The 17,573-nt window shown below is 37.0% G+C and overlaps 1 protein-coding gene across 4 annotated transcripts in view; it reads right to left on the reverse strand.

The window, feature by feature from the left end:
- Positions 1-17,573, reverse strand: part of LOC148309220 (nucleolar protein 4) — a 217,675-nt gene that overhangs the window by 136,073 nt on the left and 64,029 nt on the right. For all 4 annotated transcript variants that reach the window (XM_088260482.1, XM_088260484.1, XM_088260481.1 and 1 more), the window contains exon 3: positions 1,893-2,027. In XM_088260482.1, coding sequence (XP_088116608.1) covers positions 1,893-2,027 — 135 coding nt within the window. The remainder of the gene's footprint in view (positions 1-1,892; positions 2,028-17,573) is intronic.

Raw genomic sequence — 17,573 nt, forward strand, 5'->3', positions numbered from 1 at the left:
TACATATGGAAAACGCCGCACGTGCAAAAGCCACACGAAGCGTCAAACCATATTTGAACATGTTTATTTTTTTCTTAAGTTAAAAAAAAAACTGAATCACATGTTTTTTTTTTTAAATAAAACAGTCTCTGAAGGTTTGTAGGGTTTACGTTTCTAGAAAAAGTTGCGAAAGCGAAAACATTATTACATTATTTAATGATTTTGTGAAATAACATGGTGATTTATATTTAAAAATAAATTTACAACATTTTGAGTGGGTCCAAATACATGTTCACAAAATCTGGATTATCTCCAATTACAGGAATTATTTTCATATTATTTTTTGACATCTCACTAAAGACGAAGAAGAATATGGAGTCTGGGCATTTACGGGGCTGACGACCGTCATATATATTCCATATTCTTCTTCATCTTTGATGAATCAATAATGGGTAGAATAAGTGTGTAAAGTAACTAAATAAAACCAGCCTATGACGGTCGTCAACCCCGTAAATGCCCAGACTTCCATATTCTTCTTCATCTTTGATGAGATGTCAAAAAATAATATAAAAATAAATCACTTCTATAATATCACTTTTGAGTTTATCAATGAAAACTTGACTAGTTTCGAGAACTACAGATGTTCTCATCAACAGGTCGAAATACAGTATAAACTGTTTTACATATTTTTTGAAGATGGGAGTGGCATTTATTATTTACCTTGGTTATTATGTACAAGGTTTATAAATCATTAAGTGTATTTTTGTGTCTTCCAGCTAAAACATGCTTTATTTTAACCTGTGCTGGGGACAGAACCCTATGGTTTTACAAATTTTCAAGTATATTTTCTTCTGTCGTTCTAGAAAGTTGCGTTTAGATTAATAAACTCAAAACTGGTCGTGTTTTATTTTTATTTGTAAACCATTAATATAACGAATCACAACTATACTCTCGACTAATGAATCACTTTTATTTTTAAAATAGTGAACACTAAAATTACTATAATCCCGAGTCTGAAAGGTCCTAAGAATAAAATACCAAAGCGTTTTCGTTATTTAATAATAAAAAAATCACGACTTTGAAAAAGACAACTTCAAGATTGGATTTTTTTTTAAATATCGACTTTAATGTTGATCTTCCAAATTTATAAATGAATATTGATAATTTTAAACATAAAAAACATGACTCTGTTACATATAAAAAAATTTTTTTTGAATGAAACAGGCGATGACGCCACACAGCAGACGAGACGACGACGCCATACTTGATGACGTGGGGAAATGTTCGTTTTTCAATGTATTAAAATGACCTTATTTCTTAATGAATTCAATGAGAATAATACCGATTGCATTGTGATTTTTTTATATACATTAATTTAATAAAGGTATCGCATTATAAAGGTAAGACATTTTCAAAGAGTAAAACGGTATTTTTTCATCAAATATTGGCCATAAATTTAAAAAGTAAAAAATACGTATATATATTTGCAGTAATGAAAAAACAGACGTTCTTTGGACGAACGAATAATAAAAATGGACGACTTATGAGATTCCTGAAATAGTAAATACTAAAGGAGAAAAAATGAGTATAGCAGCGTAGGGCATTGGCAATAAATAATATTCGGTGTGCATATCCGTACTTTTCCTGGCTTGTCTAAGTAAATGTACCAAGTTTGTATTTTTAATCCACACGGAGTTCATTTTATTACAAATTATATTCGTATTCCATCAAGAAATGTCAAGAAATATGGTTTATTTTAAGAAAGATGGAATCATTAATGCTTATACATTTTTTAGAGTACTTTCGTTTCCGTATCCATTCATTTCCAAAGTAATTCCAAGCCGATATTTTTTAATGTAACTATTTTTTAATTAACTCCTAAGAATTCCCTCGAAACTTTATTAATCATTTACCGTTCTGTAGGTTCTCTTCTGTCCGGCGTGTTTGCCAGCCCGCCCCTCAAGGTCCACGTGAACAGTGTAAATAATGTCGAAGAAGTTTTCCACAACGGCTACTTTTCTGTAAACTGGATCCTGGTAAGCGGCGTTCTGCAAAAAGAAAATAACTCGATTATTTGAGGTTGTAGAGACATCTGTGAACAAAAAATAAAAGCGTTTTAGCCAAGACGCAAACCTAAATAAGTTATTGGCAGTTTTCGTTTATGATGTTACATATTTTGACGCTAGATGGCAGTAGCCGCCATAAAATCATTTTATAAATTTCATTTCAAATCATGTACGGTAGTTTCCCGCCATACGTTAGCCTCTTTATTCGTATAACGTAATCGAGCTACGTTAAGTGCGAATTGCTGAAAAATATTAACGACTGATGTTCAACATAACGACACCAAGTAGCTTTTTTCAAAAGTTGATAACGATTTTCCTTCTAAAAAAAGCATTTAAGATTTTTTTGCTGAATTAAAATAAACTTAATGTTAATCTCTCAAAATGGCGCTGTAAGCATTTACGTTTGCCGCCATCGAAACGATGAAATTGTCCGCAGAAATTATTTATGACGTGCGTTGTTGGATTTAAAAACTGAAGAATATCTTTGAAATTGGCTTGATCCTGTATCTGATAATGCCTATTTTGTTATGTTGACGATATTATAGAAAAAAGTAAAAAGAAGATTAAAATTAAAATAAAAAAGAAGTGCTTTGGGGATCTATTATATATGCGCAGCGAATAAAAGGCGTGATGGTCAGGATGGGAAAGTGCAATGCGGCATTTTTACTTTATCCAACAAACTAAATTAATATTTTACAAAATAATGGAGCAATTGTATATTTGCAAAGAAATAATGGAGATATAAATTATCAAACTGTCATTATATATAGCGGGAATACAAAATCGTGAAATCATCAGGTCATTACGTGTTACAAACATCCGTATCATGGACCTTGCGGTCTTTATAACAGTGGCCCATACTGCAGTAACAAAATGTAACGGGTTGAATATAAGAACAACGCAAAAGATTATGCGATTTGTAAGAAAAACAAGGTATCTTACTAAAATGCTGTTTTTCGATACGCGAATACGGTATTTCGATTGCACTTGTGATAGGGTTCAAAATTTTCAAGAACCGGTTCGCCCTTTAGGTACTATTCCTATCCTTTCCCCCCCCCCCAAAAAAAGTAGTTTTTGCATTTATTCATTTATTTATTTTTTATTCTGCACATAAACAGAACATTCACATAACAACTGAGAATTCTGCGATAAATGATATCAATCGGAATATAGTGTGACAACAAAGGGTTAAGGACCGGTTCGGCGAACGCTAAAAATTTTAGGCACCGGTTCGCTAGAACCGGTGCGAACCGGCTGAATCTCACCACTGCACTTAACCCATAAAATACTACCCGCCAAGTTCTTTTTTTCCAAATGTCAAATATTCAAAATTCAAGATTCCGAATGAAGAATGAAAAAGAAAAATGATTTTTTCCGATTTTTATAAATACGAGTACGCAAAGAATTTGGAAAAATCTCATTCTATATGTATAACATGTGAAATACGAAATTCGTCAAAAAATGGACAGAATATTCAATATTCATTTGGATGATCGTTATCCTAAAAAACGACGAAATTTCGAGTGAAAAAGAAAAAGATATATTTCTTTTTTTCTCTTTCAATTTTACCGGTACCTAATATTTTTAATACATAACATTCGCGATGGAAATCGTTCATACCTAACCCTAAATCCATCAATGTAGAACCTGGCACACATTTTCCCGCCAAGTAGAAAGATCCGTTTGCGTAGCTGTGTAATTAGCGCGCCCCCTCCGGGCGGCGCGCCCCCGCCCCCCGAGTGGAGGGCCCCCACCCAGGGGGACCCCACACCCGAGGCGGGGGCGGGGGACGCTCCGGGCGGCAACAGGTGGCGGCGGGCGCCAGGGAGGCAGCGCGTCGGGGGGGCTACGCTCTGCGGGAAGTGTTCGGAAACGTGGAAACTTTCTGAATAGGTGAGACTAATGACTATTGAACCGAGAAGAGAGCAGTTTATAATACCCCGGTAGAAAGTTTCGCGGAATAATACTGTAAAAATCTAGTTAATCTCTTTGATTCGTAATTTAAGTCGAATCACGTTTCTTTGCGCTCCTGATGCACAATGTACCACATTCGTGCTAGTACTTTAATTTTATTTTTATCAAATCTTAATTTCTTCTTTCTTGTTTTGTTACCTTTGAATTACAGGAGGTTATTACCTACTCCTCTTATCATTCATCGTTCACTTTGTGTAATGCTACTTTAAAAGTGTTATTACACAAAGCCTAAGGTGAACGATGAATGATAAGGAGAGTGTTATATTACCGTACCACAAAGTTAACAATGCTTTTAATATACAAAATATATCGGAGGTTAGTTAGCCTCCTGTAGTTATACCGAAAGATTCTTAGCTACATTCATTCCGATCCACTCCTTATATCGTGGACTACTCCTCGCTATGCCTCGTCTGCCCTCCACTTTCCCCGCCATTATTTCCCGGGTAATTTGCCATCAACCTCACGATGTATCCTACGAACTCAACATTACTTTGTTTGATTGAGGTCAGTAGTAGCGAGTTTTCCCAATATTTCCTGTGAAAGCTTGCGATAGGCCTATATTTCTACGAGGTCTATTTTTTTTGTCAAAATGATGGTCCCTCTTTTAGCATTGGCCATAAGTAGACTATGTAGACATATACGCTATGTAGACTTCTGATTCTCAATTTTGGTGTTCTATCATACCGCATGCGTCGTGTTTTCATCCTCTGTGTTGCGCGCTATTGGTTTTGTTACCTTTTTACTCAAATTTGTATCATAAATTCAAGGCAGTCACATTTGGTGCGAATAGAAACGAATTGATTGATAGAAGCGAATAGAAACTATCAAAATAATTCACGTTTAAATTTGTTTTTTGGAGTTTAATTAGCAATAATTTCAATGCCATCAGGCCCGGCCTGCCTGCCTAATTGTTTATCGAGTATATTTTAGAACCCACCCATACTGTGAAGTTAGTGATAGGTCAGTCTGCGTTTTAAGGCGTTTAACATGAACTCCTTTGCCGCAAACTTACTGAACAACCTAAGAACAAGACTTGATTAACTTCACAAAAATATTGTCGTAGGTCCGAGTCCCAACCGTCAAGCTATCGAAGAGTTGCCGACTTGCCAATGCACTGCAAACAAGTTGTTCGGGATACAGAGCGTACGTGAGTCGGTAATATCGTATGGAGTGGGTGGATACCATCTCCCGCAATTCCACTCCACGGTACAAGTTTACTAGTTCCACCGGAATTATTTACTCGCAGAGGAAGTCAACAAAAGTTGCAAACCAATTTGGATTACTTCCACTTCTACACGCGTCTAAATTATTAAATTTTATGAGAAACTCGTATACAAATGGCTAAATGAGAAAACAAAAAACATAAATTGATTCAGTGTCACTTTTTGGCAATATTATCCATCCATTTTTATTTTTTTTTTACTTGGTAAATACCACTTTTTTCTTAAAATCTATTGTGACACTTGTTTCGAAGCATTTTACATTCAACTGTGTTTAAGGGCCAGTATTCGTTAAGTCGCAACAAATTATAATTACCCAGGTAACATTTTACGTAGGTAATTGAATTTCCTCTTTAAACACCGTATTTTCATTGAAAATATAAGTTTATTTTTTATAAATACTAATACAGTTTTAAAAACAAAACAGTATTTTTTACATATATTGCTTATCTACACCGTCCATCCCACTTTACTCTTTGGAAATGTAACGCGACAGAAAGCTTTAAAAAAACTCTATAATTACTGAAATGTTGTCACGTCATGAGACATGACCGTTAGTAACTTATTCAGCCTTTATGCTGAATGGCAGAAGAGGAAGCCCTAATCGAACTCGGGACCTCCAGCACGGTAGCTAAACACGCTAACCATTACACCACAGAGGCGGATAAATAATATATTTTACACTCTAAAAAAGTCTACAACATGCGAACAAACACATATCGAAGATGAGTGACATACGATACATAACAAGGTTGCATTTAAAAAAAATGTTTTTCGTTATGTTAAATCAATCGTAACCAGTTTTAACACTCTCCTTATCATTCATCGTTCACTTTTTGAAATACCAATTAAATAAACACTAATTCGTGACTGCCGGTTTCACGAATTAGTGTTTATTAAAGTGGTTATTATTACACAAAGTAAACGATGAATGATAAGGAGAGTGTTATATTACCATACCACAAAGTTAACAATGCTTTTAATATACAAACCTTTATTTGTATAGCGGCGAATTTGTAAGCGTTGAACTAATTCAAGTCACAGCCGCTAGCTACGGCGACGTTGCGTAGTTTTAGGTCATTTCGTCTGTCTGCTCCGTGTAAGGAACGTGCTGACAAGTGTGTCTCTCTGCTGCCGACTACCAGGAGAGCATACAGCCGAGGATGACGCGCTGCGCTAGTTATCGTCACGCAAAAATACACATTCACAAACGTTCTTAGTAATACGACACCCGCCAATCCTTCCCCGCTCTCCGGTTTCAGCGTTCCCTTCCCTCCCACCGCCCGCCGACCCGAGGTTTGAGCAATCCATTTCACGCGGACGGTCGACATTTATACCGCAGATGGCCGTACATAAATTTACATAGATAAACAAATCGGCCTCCGCGCTGGGAGTATGGCGCGCGGTCGAATGACTAATCCACCTCCTCGGAGCTGTGCGCTCCTGGTAACAAGGCGCTATTAGTGCTGCCTTCCTGATTCTTAATTTCCTTCCTGAAATTTATTTCCTCTCTTTTCAGACGGAAAAATATTTCCAACGAACGGGTACATGTTTTTTTGTTTGTTTTTATCAAATTGTGCTCGGATTATTCGTGAAACCAAGTTACGTGTACCTACATAACGAACTACGTCAGAGGTTATTTATAAATTTTTAATTACTTGCTTTTTTAATATGCTTTTTTGTTTATGGAAAAAACTAATATTCTTTATTTATTTATTTAAAATAATAATTGAAAACGTGTTAGCGAGTCATAAAAAACGATTATCTTTTTATAATGACTGAATAACCGGGTAATCGGTTTTGGTTTTAACCGGTTTTGAAACCCTAATCGAGCTTCTCTTTTATACTTTCAGGCTTTTTCGAGCAATTTGAAAGGTCTGGATGATAAGTATCTTCGTTCGCCTTCGTAGTGTAGGTCATTACAAATTCTGCTTTGAAGGGAGTGGTCCAGTTTTCGATTCCCTATTGGGTTAAGAATTTTCTTTATTTTTTATACTCTCTCCCTTCAATAAGTCTCCAAGTTGGTTTAACATCTTCGTGGGTTACAATCTTGTGATGATTGGTTTGCTTATTTCATGGTCAGACTCCACCCGACTCTTCTACAGCTTCGTCAACTCGTATGTCGGAGATAATTTGGTCCATGTAGGTTAAGCTGGTCGCCTCTGTAGTTTGTGCCCTCGCACATGCCTTCCGCAATCGTAAGAAGCAGGCCTGGGTGTCTTATATTATGGCCTATCCATTTGGTTCGCTGTTGTGTTATTTTATTTAGTAAGCATCAAGACTCCCCTCCCCAGCCCTACTTGATACCCCGTTGTTCCCTACATGTTGGTCTCCTAGATGACAATCCCCAACATGCCTATAGCACAACATCTCAAACGCCGTTTTATAATTGAATAAGTGTTATAATTGAATGCAGCAAAAACTTGATTTTCGCTATCCATTCGGGGGTTGATAAATCAATTTGTACATATCGCTCACTCCTTTCAAGAACGTCATAAATCAAAAATCGACAATTTTCAGTTGTGCATGTTTTCAGAATGCCCAGAAAATGTACTATATCCCAACAAAAGAGGCAGATTTTTAACTTAATATTTACCCGCTACAGGACAGAAAGTGTTGTTTTTGCATTTTGAAGAAAAGGTATAGTTTAATTATTTTTTTAAATATACTAAATATTTTCCAAATGGAGAAAAAACCTTCAAGTTTTACCTTAAAAGATCTGCTGCGCGGTTAAAAGTTCAATAAGTGGCTTGATACTTATTTTTAATACATTGTATTATATTCTTAAACTTTAAAAACGTTCTCCTGAAAAATCAAGTATTTTGATTTATGACGTTCTTGAAAGGAGTGAGCGATATGTGGTAGTGGTAGTAGGGCATATCATTACAGCTAGTAGGGTAGTAATTTAATTTCTGATGCTAGTGACCTTGTTATTCATCTGAGTCTGTCTCTCCTATCTCCCATGGAATGAATAAAGTTAGAAATCGATTTCTATGATGGTGTTTAAAAACAGAGGTATGCATTCTCACGACCAATTATCTTAAAACAATTATTAAGCTTCCTACATACATCAATATTTTGTCTGCCTCCGTGGTGTAATGGTTAGCGTGTTTAGCTACCGTGCTGGGGGATCAGGGTTCGATTCCCAGCGGAGGGGGGGAGTTGAAAATAAATATTAGTGATTTTACACTCCAATATTTATTTAATATTACCCTACAGTGATCACCTTGCTTTCATGTAAGTAACGATCAATATAACATTGCGTCAATTAGATTCAGTGCCCTATGCACCATTGGGTGCGGATAAGGGTTAGAATATCAATATTCCATGTATCAATATCAATATCATTGTTCCATTTGTCTGAAGGAGTTTTCCGAAACGGGATTCTTCTACACTTTAGCAATAGTATTCTTGCATATTTTCGATTTTAATGTATTTTTATGTATACGCTTTAAATTTTAAGTTTGTTATGTGTATGTTAGTTTTAAATAAATAAATTGAAATTGAATATTCGAAACAAACGGAAAGATAGGGTCGAAGTGGTTGAAGGAGGTAATTCAATGCTAAAGACAGCCGGGTGTCGCAATGAAGGCTCGTGATAACCGAATATATATATCTGTGGGCTTATGTTATCCCAGCTCACCGTTATATCTATGAGTACTAGGGATGAAGGGAGATGATACCTATGTTTTGACGGTCGGCGGTACATTTTGGAAGCTGTCTCACCGCATTTCCAGATCTGATACAGAAGCATCTAGGCTTCCTGACAGATCTGCTCTTGCTAAGCAATTTTTTTTAACTAAGTTGCGAAATTTATTAATAATGTAAAACAATATAAAATTGTATCCCAATTTTACTGTGAATTTACATTTAAAAACTTTCAATATACCTGTCACTACCAATCTAAATAACTACAAGATTGTAAGTCCATCACCAAATTTTCTCGAAGTACCTCAGTGTAGGCAGTGAAAGAGATTAGTGTTTAGTTCAATTAGTCAGCTAGATCCGATTCCGACTCGACGTTGGCCGGTACACAGACGCCCACAACCCCGACCAGCACAGCAGACAGACACGGAACAGAATCACAATCTGATACAGAAGCATCTGGGCCTCCTGACAGACTTCTTGCACAGCAATTTTTTCCGGTACAAAACATCTCGCTGAATTCAGCCGACGCCGACGCCGGCGTTCCGGGCGCGGGCAGCTCGGTGTCCCCGACAAATTACCCCGTGACGGAGAAGGATGGCGCGGGGGGCGGGCGTGGAGTCCCCCGGAGGTACCTCCTGGGGGCGCCGCACTCGGGCCGCGGCACGCTGTAGCGCGACGGTTGTCTCGCCCGCGCCCTCGCAGCCGTTAGGGGTTCGTGAATGCGTGTTCGTGAAATGAACAGATGAGTAGCGGGTGGTTGGAAAGAATATAATATATGAAGATATAATTAATTAATACTTTGTCGAAAAGCAAGCGTTATGGATTATACGGAGAGTGTTATATTACCATACCATAATATTTTACTTAACAATGCCAATCTGAATGCTGGCGAATGGTTTATCTACAATTTATAAAATATATTGTTTTTATATTATTTTTTGACTCTCATCAAAGATGAAGAAGAATATGGAAGTCTGGGCATTTACGGGGCTGACGACCGTCATAGGCTAGTTTAAGTGATCACTTTATAAACGTGTTACATTCACCAATTGTACTCATTATTGACAACCAAACTACTCAAATTCATCTTTGATGACATGTCAAAAAATAATATGAAAAATAACTCCTATAATTGGAGATAATCCAGATTTGTGAACAAATATATGGACACACTCAAAATGTTACCATACAATAAAGTTAACAATGTTAAATATTTATTTTAAAAAATCGCACCCGATGGTGCATAGGGCTGCATCATATAAACGCTGTGTCACCTTGATAAGATTATATAATATTGCAAAAACCATAAAATAAAGATACAAAATGTTTCCGAAAAAAAGTATTTTATTTATAAGTACATTCATATTCTAACTAACCAATACCCTGTTGAAGAATAGAACGCCACGACTTCCTTTCTCTCTGCACACATAATTCGCTCCCAAAGTAGGCATTTTATTTGTTGAAACCCTTGACAGGATCGCAGGAATAAAAGGGTTTCTTGATCCCCTATACCGAGGCGTGATGTTAGCAGAGCGGCAATATCCCGGTACATCAGCGGCCTCCAGCGGGGGCGGGGGCCCGCGGGCGTGGGGGGGCGGCGGGCGGCCGGGGGGCGACTAACGACGCGGCTGATTAATCGGGGGGCGAACTCCGTGCGGCGGGAGCCCCACTCAAGTCGGATTACGCGTGTCGCTCGAATTTAGACGACATTTTCTAGCGTCTCTTCTGATGTCCGGGTACCAGGAACGCATATGTCGCATGCAGGTATTGTTTGTCTAGCTTAGAAAATAGCGAGCGACTCAAAAAATTGATTTAAAAAAAGTATGCAAAATATATTATAGTTGATAATCGCCATTGGAACGGAACTATTCCCGGAGAACAGTGGATGAAGAAGGTTTTTTTTTTAATTAAAAACTTGTATTATATAATACCACTTAATGAGTTTTATTTCATTACACACGACTAGTTTCGAAAACTAACAACTACTAGTACTACTTGTAGTTTTACTTTTCACCTGTAGATGAAAATGTCTGTTTCACTAAGCGATATTATACATCTATTGAATTTCTTTTAAACATGTCATACCACACAATTAATGCCGAATCAATAAATAAGATAAAAAAGGTAATCGAAAATAATTGTGGAATGTATTACTGTATGGGTGAAAGACATGATGCTTATCTGAAAGAGATAAGGATATGCTGAATGTGTTCGAGATGTGGACCTATAGAAAAAAAGAAGATTTTTTACTAAGCAGAAACTGTTTCATTCGTGTGTGAGGTCCGAATCCTGAATTATATAATCACATACATGAGAAACGCTAGAAAATATCCTTTCCGTTTTATTATTTTAGCTTATAATTTGACCAGTAAATTGAGTGTGTCCAAATACTTCTTCACAAATCTGGATTATCTCCAATTATAGGAGTAGTTTTTTATATTACTTTTTGACATCTCAATATAGATGAAGAAGAATATGGAAGTCTGGGCATTTACGGGGCGGCTTACGTTTTAGTGATCACTTTACACAAGTGTAATTAATATTCACATATTTTATATTTATGTTGAGATGTCAAAAAATAACTCCTATAATTGGAGATAATCCAGATGTGTGAACAAGTATTTGGACACACTTCAAATGTTGGTAACATGTTTCGCACTCGCATTTTCTATCGGAAGCTCGCACCCGGGTAGCATGAACGCGAGGAGGTAATACGTTACGGCTGTGTACACAATACGTCTCCGGAGTGTGGGAGGGCCCGCCCGAGACGGCTACTTCCGCCTGGTGAGAACAACTCCCGCGGTGCGCGGATATAAAAGTTATTGCCGGTCCCTTTCTCGGTTGCTGCGACCCCAATAACAACCACACGTTGAAAGCGAACTTTCGGGGTTTATTTATTTTACCGGCTTCTTGTAATTTGGGGGGTTACCACAGTCGTCCCAAAAAAATACCCGATGATTTCATATATTTTCAAAGATTTATCGTGTTTAAACAAAAAGGCTTTTTTTAAATATAGCCAATGTGATTCACAACAGCGTGATTAATGTTTTTGATAACGCTTGTCGATGAAAACATCTGTAGTTTTCGAAACCTGCGTGAAATTAAATGAAACACAATAATATAAATGTTTAATTTTTAATAATCAACAGGTCATTTACGACATTTTGAGTGTGTCCGAATACTTGTTACGAATCTGGATTATTTCCAATTATAGAAGTTTGCGATCTCTCAGAAGAATGTGCGACAAAACGATATATGATAGATGTTCGAATAGTGAAATAAGGAAGGAATGCAAAGCTGAGATAAGCATCATCGATAAAATCAAGAAAGGTGTGTTGAGATGGTTTGGACATGTGGAACGAATGAGTGAGGAAAGAACGGTAAAAGAAATTTATGAGGCGAATGTAATTGGAAAACAGGAGCAGAGGAAGACCGAGAAAAACTTGGCACGATCGGGTATGCCAAATACTTGAAAGTGGTCAGGTTGGGAGTCGTAATAATCGTCGGGTATGTATGAGGAAATGCATGAACGTGGAAGAGGCGAAGAATGTTTGCAAAGACAGAGTGGTGTGGCGTTCTATTCTCTCTGCCTACCCCTGCGGTGAAGCGGCGTGATGATTAATTAGTAAGTTAACAAATACAAACTTGTAATGCACATTTCGCAATTACGACGCGTTACGACAATGGATATAGTGCATTTGTTATAGCTTATTTGAAGTCCCATCCCAGTAAAAAAATGTACGATGCATAGTAGATACATTGTTTTAGCTCTTGTATTATTTTCATCGCTAGATTGATATATTCCTTTCAAATAATATACTAAATCTATTGGATAAATGAATATATCGTAGTCGTACAGGAGAAAGTGACCAGCTAACAAAACGTAAAATGTTCAGGAGGGCCATTTAAGTCACTTTTGCTTGGCAATAAAATAAACATGAATGCAATTGGTCATGTTTAACAAGTCAATATATTTTACTTCCAAGATAAAAATCCTTTGGAATTTTTTTCAGGGCAATATCAAGCTAATAAGATATCAAACAGTCAATGATCACGTTTTTGTAAGAAATGCACTTGATCACTTTCTCCTGTATGACTACGATATGGTACGTGGTATCTCTTTCATAATATCGTACAATAAGTCGGGTGTGCGTTTTGATCTCCGCAAACCCCACGAGACTGACTCACCGAACCCCTGGAATTTGATCGAGCCCAGGTTAAGGACCACTGCTATAAACGATGACTTGAGGTCGTCAAAGCTACGTAGGACGTTATGTATGCAGTATGTACCCAATACAGAAGCGTCGACTGTGGAAAATTCGACCTCTTTCCGCCTCCTGCGCTCCGCCCACGGGGGACCCGCCTTCGCTAGCAGGTACAAAATTAAAATGCGAGAAAATCGAGTCCCGTATTCCCGTATTCCCGTTCCCGGCCAGAAATTATGAAGCGTTTTATTTTGAATATTTAAAATGGGATTTCCGGGAAAAGGCTGCGAAAAAAGGAATCGCCCGCTTCCGCGGTCGGGCGTCGCTCAATTAGTGGCGAGATTTTTTTTCCGTCGAGGCAGCATTTGTAATTCGCGCTGGATTTTTTTTTTGCCATATCACTTAATTTCTTCAGTAAAACGAATTGATTCGCAATTTCTCTCACTTGTTCGAATTATATTTTTGACCCCTGTACGCACTCAATGGTGCATAGGGCACCGCATTTCAATCAAAGAAATGTTAAGTTGATTGTTATATTGATTCGCAAATTCTTCAGACACCTCTCACTTACCATATTCTTTTGTTATATTTTTGACTCCTATACGCACTCAATGGTACATAGGGCACCGCATCCAATGGAAGCAATTTAACATTAATTATGTATTGCGAAGTGATTCATCGATCCATATTCTTGGATTCTTCCTCTTTTTCTAACCCTTATCTGCACCCAATGGTACATTGCAAAGTATACAACCAGTATTTACTTGATCGTTAAACACACGAAGGAAAGGTTTATCAGTGGTGCGTATCGGGTACCAGTCCAAAGTAATATTAAATAGACATTAAAGATTAAAATAACTAAGATTTATTAAGACCTTCTTGAGATTTGAACGCGGACCTGGAGCACGGTAGCCTAACCACTAACCGCTGCACTATGGAGGTGGACATTTTTGGATAAAGCGTGGTATACATTTGAAGGATATAGATCATGCAAGAAAGGAGCTCGGTCTAAATGGCTTCACTACTTGCTATGTAGAAAAAGAAAAAGAGGAGGAATAAATAGTAGCTAGATGAAGGATAATAGCAGCAATTGCCAGGACACTTGAGGTTGCATAACTGTACCCCTACAAGCTTGTTTAAGTTGACACTGTTTATGTGTGCGAGTCCTTAGGGCGTTTGTGCACTACACGGAATTCTACCGTCCGCCAGTCCGGTTTTGAAAAATGAAAGCGACTACGACAGTTTAGCGTGATCGAATTTACGCGCAACGTGTTCACGCACCAATCAAGAGCACCGATCCGAAGAAAGACGGACAAAAGCACAAGCCAATCCAAGGCAATCATCTGTTTTATATGCTAACTGACGTGCCGGACGGTAAAATTCCGTATAATTCCGTGTAGTGCACAAACGCCCTAAGGAAGATAAAAAATATTGGTAATTGATATAAAAGATCCACGAGTTTGTAAACACTTCTTCTCGTCTGTCACGTTCAAAGTGAGTTCTTAAATCCGTTAAAAAACTTAAAACAGAACAAAACATTATGAATTCGAACATTGTACTGCACGGTCAACCCCAAGGTAGAAGACGATTGGCAGACCACCAAAGAAATGGTTCAACACCTGGGAACCAACATCGCAGGAGGCTAATCCCTCTTAGAAACAGGCCACGAGGTCACACCAAACAGACGTATGAGAGGGAGATTACGAATTTAAATTCAAGACATTATCGTACACACGTATTTAGTCCCTAAAAACACTAGATTTAAAAAAAAAGTATTCTCAAATAAATCCAAATTCTAGGTTACGTTATCCAGGACAGAAGGACATATAACCTGAGGACGAGGAGAGCTGACTCCAGCAGTCTACATGGACAACAGGCTAGGATGTAGCCAGGAAGAAGATTTTCAAATAAATCCAGATTAAAGAAATGTTTCAGCGTCCTATATAAAATACTGAAATCAGATGCCAACCCACTGCCGCACTGCAAGGCGTCATAATAAGCATGACGTCATAATTACCGTGACGTCGATGGATTTTGTGTTTACGCGAAATTCGACATTGATATCAATCGTACCGTATTTACGCACATATTTAAAAATCAAAATGATGTCATCAAGATTTTTTTATGACATAATATTACTTTGAATTTATTTGCTCGTGGTGAAAAGCTGAATCTTCATATGTTTATTAATTTATCATTTATTTATTTATTTCATCGTGTTATAAACGTTATTTAAATACTAACTAACTAATTAACCATCACGCCGCTTCCCCACAGAGGTAGGTATAGAGAATAGAACGCCATGCAACCCTGTCTTTGCAAACATTCTTCGCCTCTTCCACATTCATGCATCTCCTCATCAGATTTAAAAAATACAGATTACGGTAATGTGTCCTCACTGAATTTTCCTATGATATATACATAGATAGATAATGGACAAACATCCATATTCTTCTTCATCTATGTTAAGATGTTTCACATAAATATTAAGTTCTTTTTGACAGAAAGAGGTATGTGCAAGGTTTTGTTCAATGTGTTTCTGTGTTTTAAATCTTGTGGTTCTATGTACGTTTCCATAAAGTGTGTATATTGAGATTTGGGAGAAAAATAATTTACAATAGAAATACCCAGACTTTCATGTTTTTCTTCATCTATGTTGAGATGTAAAAAATTTCTTCTTCTAACCCTTATCCGCACCCAATGGTGCATAAGGCACTGCATCGAATTGACGCAGTTTTATCTTGATTATTACGAATATGAAGGAAAGGTGATCACTCTCGCGTCCTATGGACCAGTCCAGAGTAATATTAAATAAATGTTAAGTGTAAAATCACTTATTATCTCGCCCCCTAGGAATTGAACCCGGGACCTACAGTACGGTAGCTAAACACGCTAACCATTACACCACGGAGGCGGTAAAAAATATATGATCCTTATTATAAACAATAAAAAATAAGTCCCTCTCCAAGCACAAGAGCTTAGTCTCTTTATTAGAGAGAAATGCGTTATTAATTTTAAGATTGTAAAAGTAGAATTAAAATTATATATAATTTATATTTGAAGCACTAACTTTGTGATTTTCCATTTTATAATTAAAATGTAACTTTGTTTCAAAATCACTATAAATATTTTATTATAACTTAATTACAATGTCTATCGGTTTCGAAGCTAACCGCTTCTTTATCAAGACTGATTAATTAATACTTATACCCAGATTGATAGTATTAATCAGTCTTGATAAATAAGCGGTTTGCTTCGAAACCGGTAGACATTATAATAAAATATTTAGAGTGATTTTAAAACAAAATTACATTTTAATTATAAAATTATATATGTAGTAAAACTTTTGTAACCATATTAAATAAATAAAAATAAAATATTATTTCTATAGACGAAATAAGGTATATATTTTTATTCTTATTTGGACCAGATGAAAAGTCCAATCTCGGATATTTTGGGTTCGAGATACTTGGCTCCCGATCCCCCATCGGAATATAGTGAATTTATCCTGAACCGTAACGTGACGGCCCCGCTAACGTCTGTGTATCTCGGTGGGGTGGCTCCCCTGTGTTTCCTCCAGCCCCCGACTGCCGACATAAGTACGGAGATCTATACAAAGCGAGATGGGGATGATAATTCGAGCGCGAGTTTGCGGGACCGTTTGGCGAACGTTGATGGAGCGAGATATACCGTTTTCACCCCCCGCGAATTTGTTTGTATGCTATGGGGAACTTATCAAGGCGTATTTATAGTTGTAGGTTCGTGGAATCAATCAAACGAGCTTGACCAACATACAAGGAACAAAGGTGGCAGCTAATAAAAATCATGCAACAATTTTAAATCATTGCATATTTTATTGTGACTTGTGACTTGATAATATAGTCGATAGGGTTTGAAGCAAACAGACTTCCTCGAGACTTTAACATATGTAAAGATGAATATGGAAGTGATACATGTAACATTCACCATTCCACTATTGATTGACAACCACACTACTCAATTTTTGGATGTCAAAAATGTAAAATAACCTTTTAATGAAGAAACCCATTTAGGAGTTATTATATTTGGGAACAAGTATTTGGACACCCTCAAAATGTTGTGACTAATAGAGTGTTAATAGAGCAGGTGTTCCCAAAATTGAACATCGCGTAGACCACTATTTTAAGAAAAGAAAAGACATAAAATAACATATTTTGAAAAAACATGTTTGCAAGTGAAAGTTTGGAATTTGGACGAAACAAATCAGGACCTATATACATATTTGTTTCATTAATGTAAGATAATATAAAAATAATGCTTGTTCAATATTTAGCCTCAAATACTGTATCAATCAACGAATCAAATGTCATTGAGTCCCATTTTTTCGTTGACAGACACCACCAGGAAGTCGACATCATTCTCCAGGGATCCATATGAGCCACATCGTTCCCGATGTGGCTTATATGGATGAATGGGAAAACATTATAATTGAATTGTAATAA

The sequence above is a fragment of the Brachycentrus maculatus genome, unplaced genomic scaffold (genome assembly GCF_059751285.1).
Source record: "Brachycentrus maculatus isolate JH-2025_06_01 unplaced genomic scaffold, ASM5975128v1 h1tg000136l, whole genome shotgun sequence".
Lineage (NCBI taxonomy): Eukaryota > Metazoa > Arthropoda > Insecta > Trichoptera > Brachycentridae > Brachycentrus > Brachycentrus maculatus.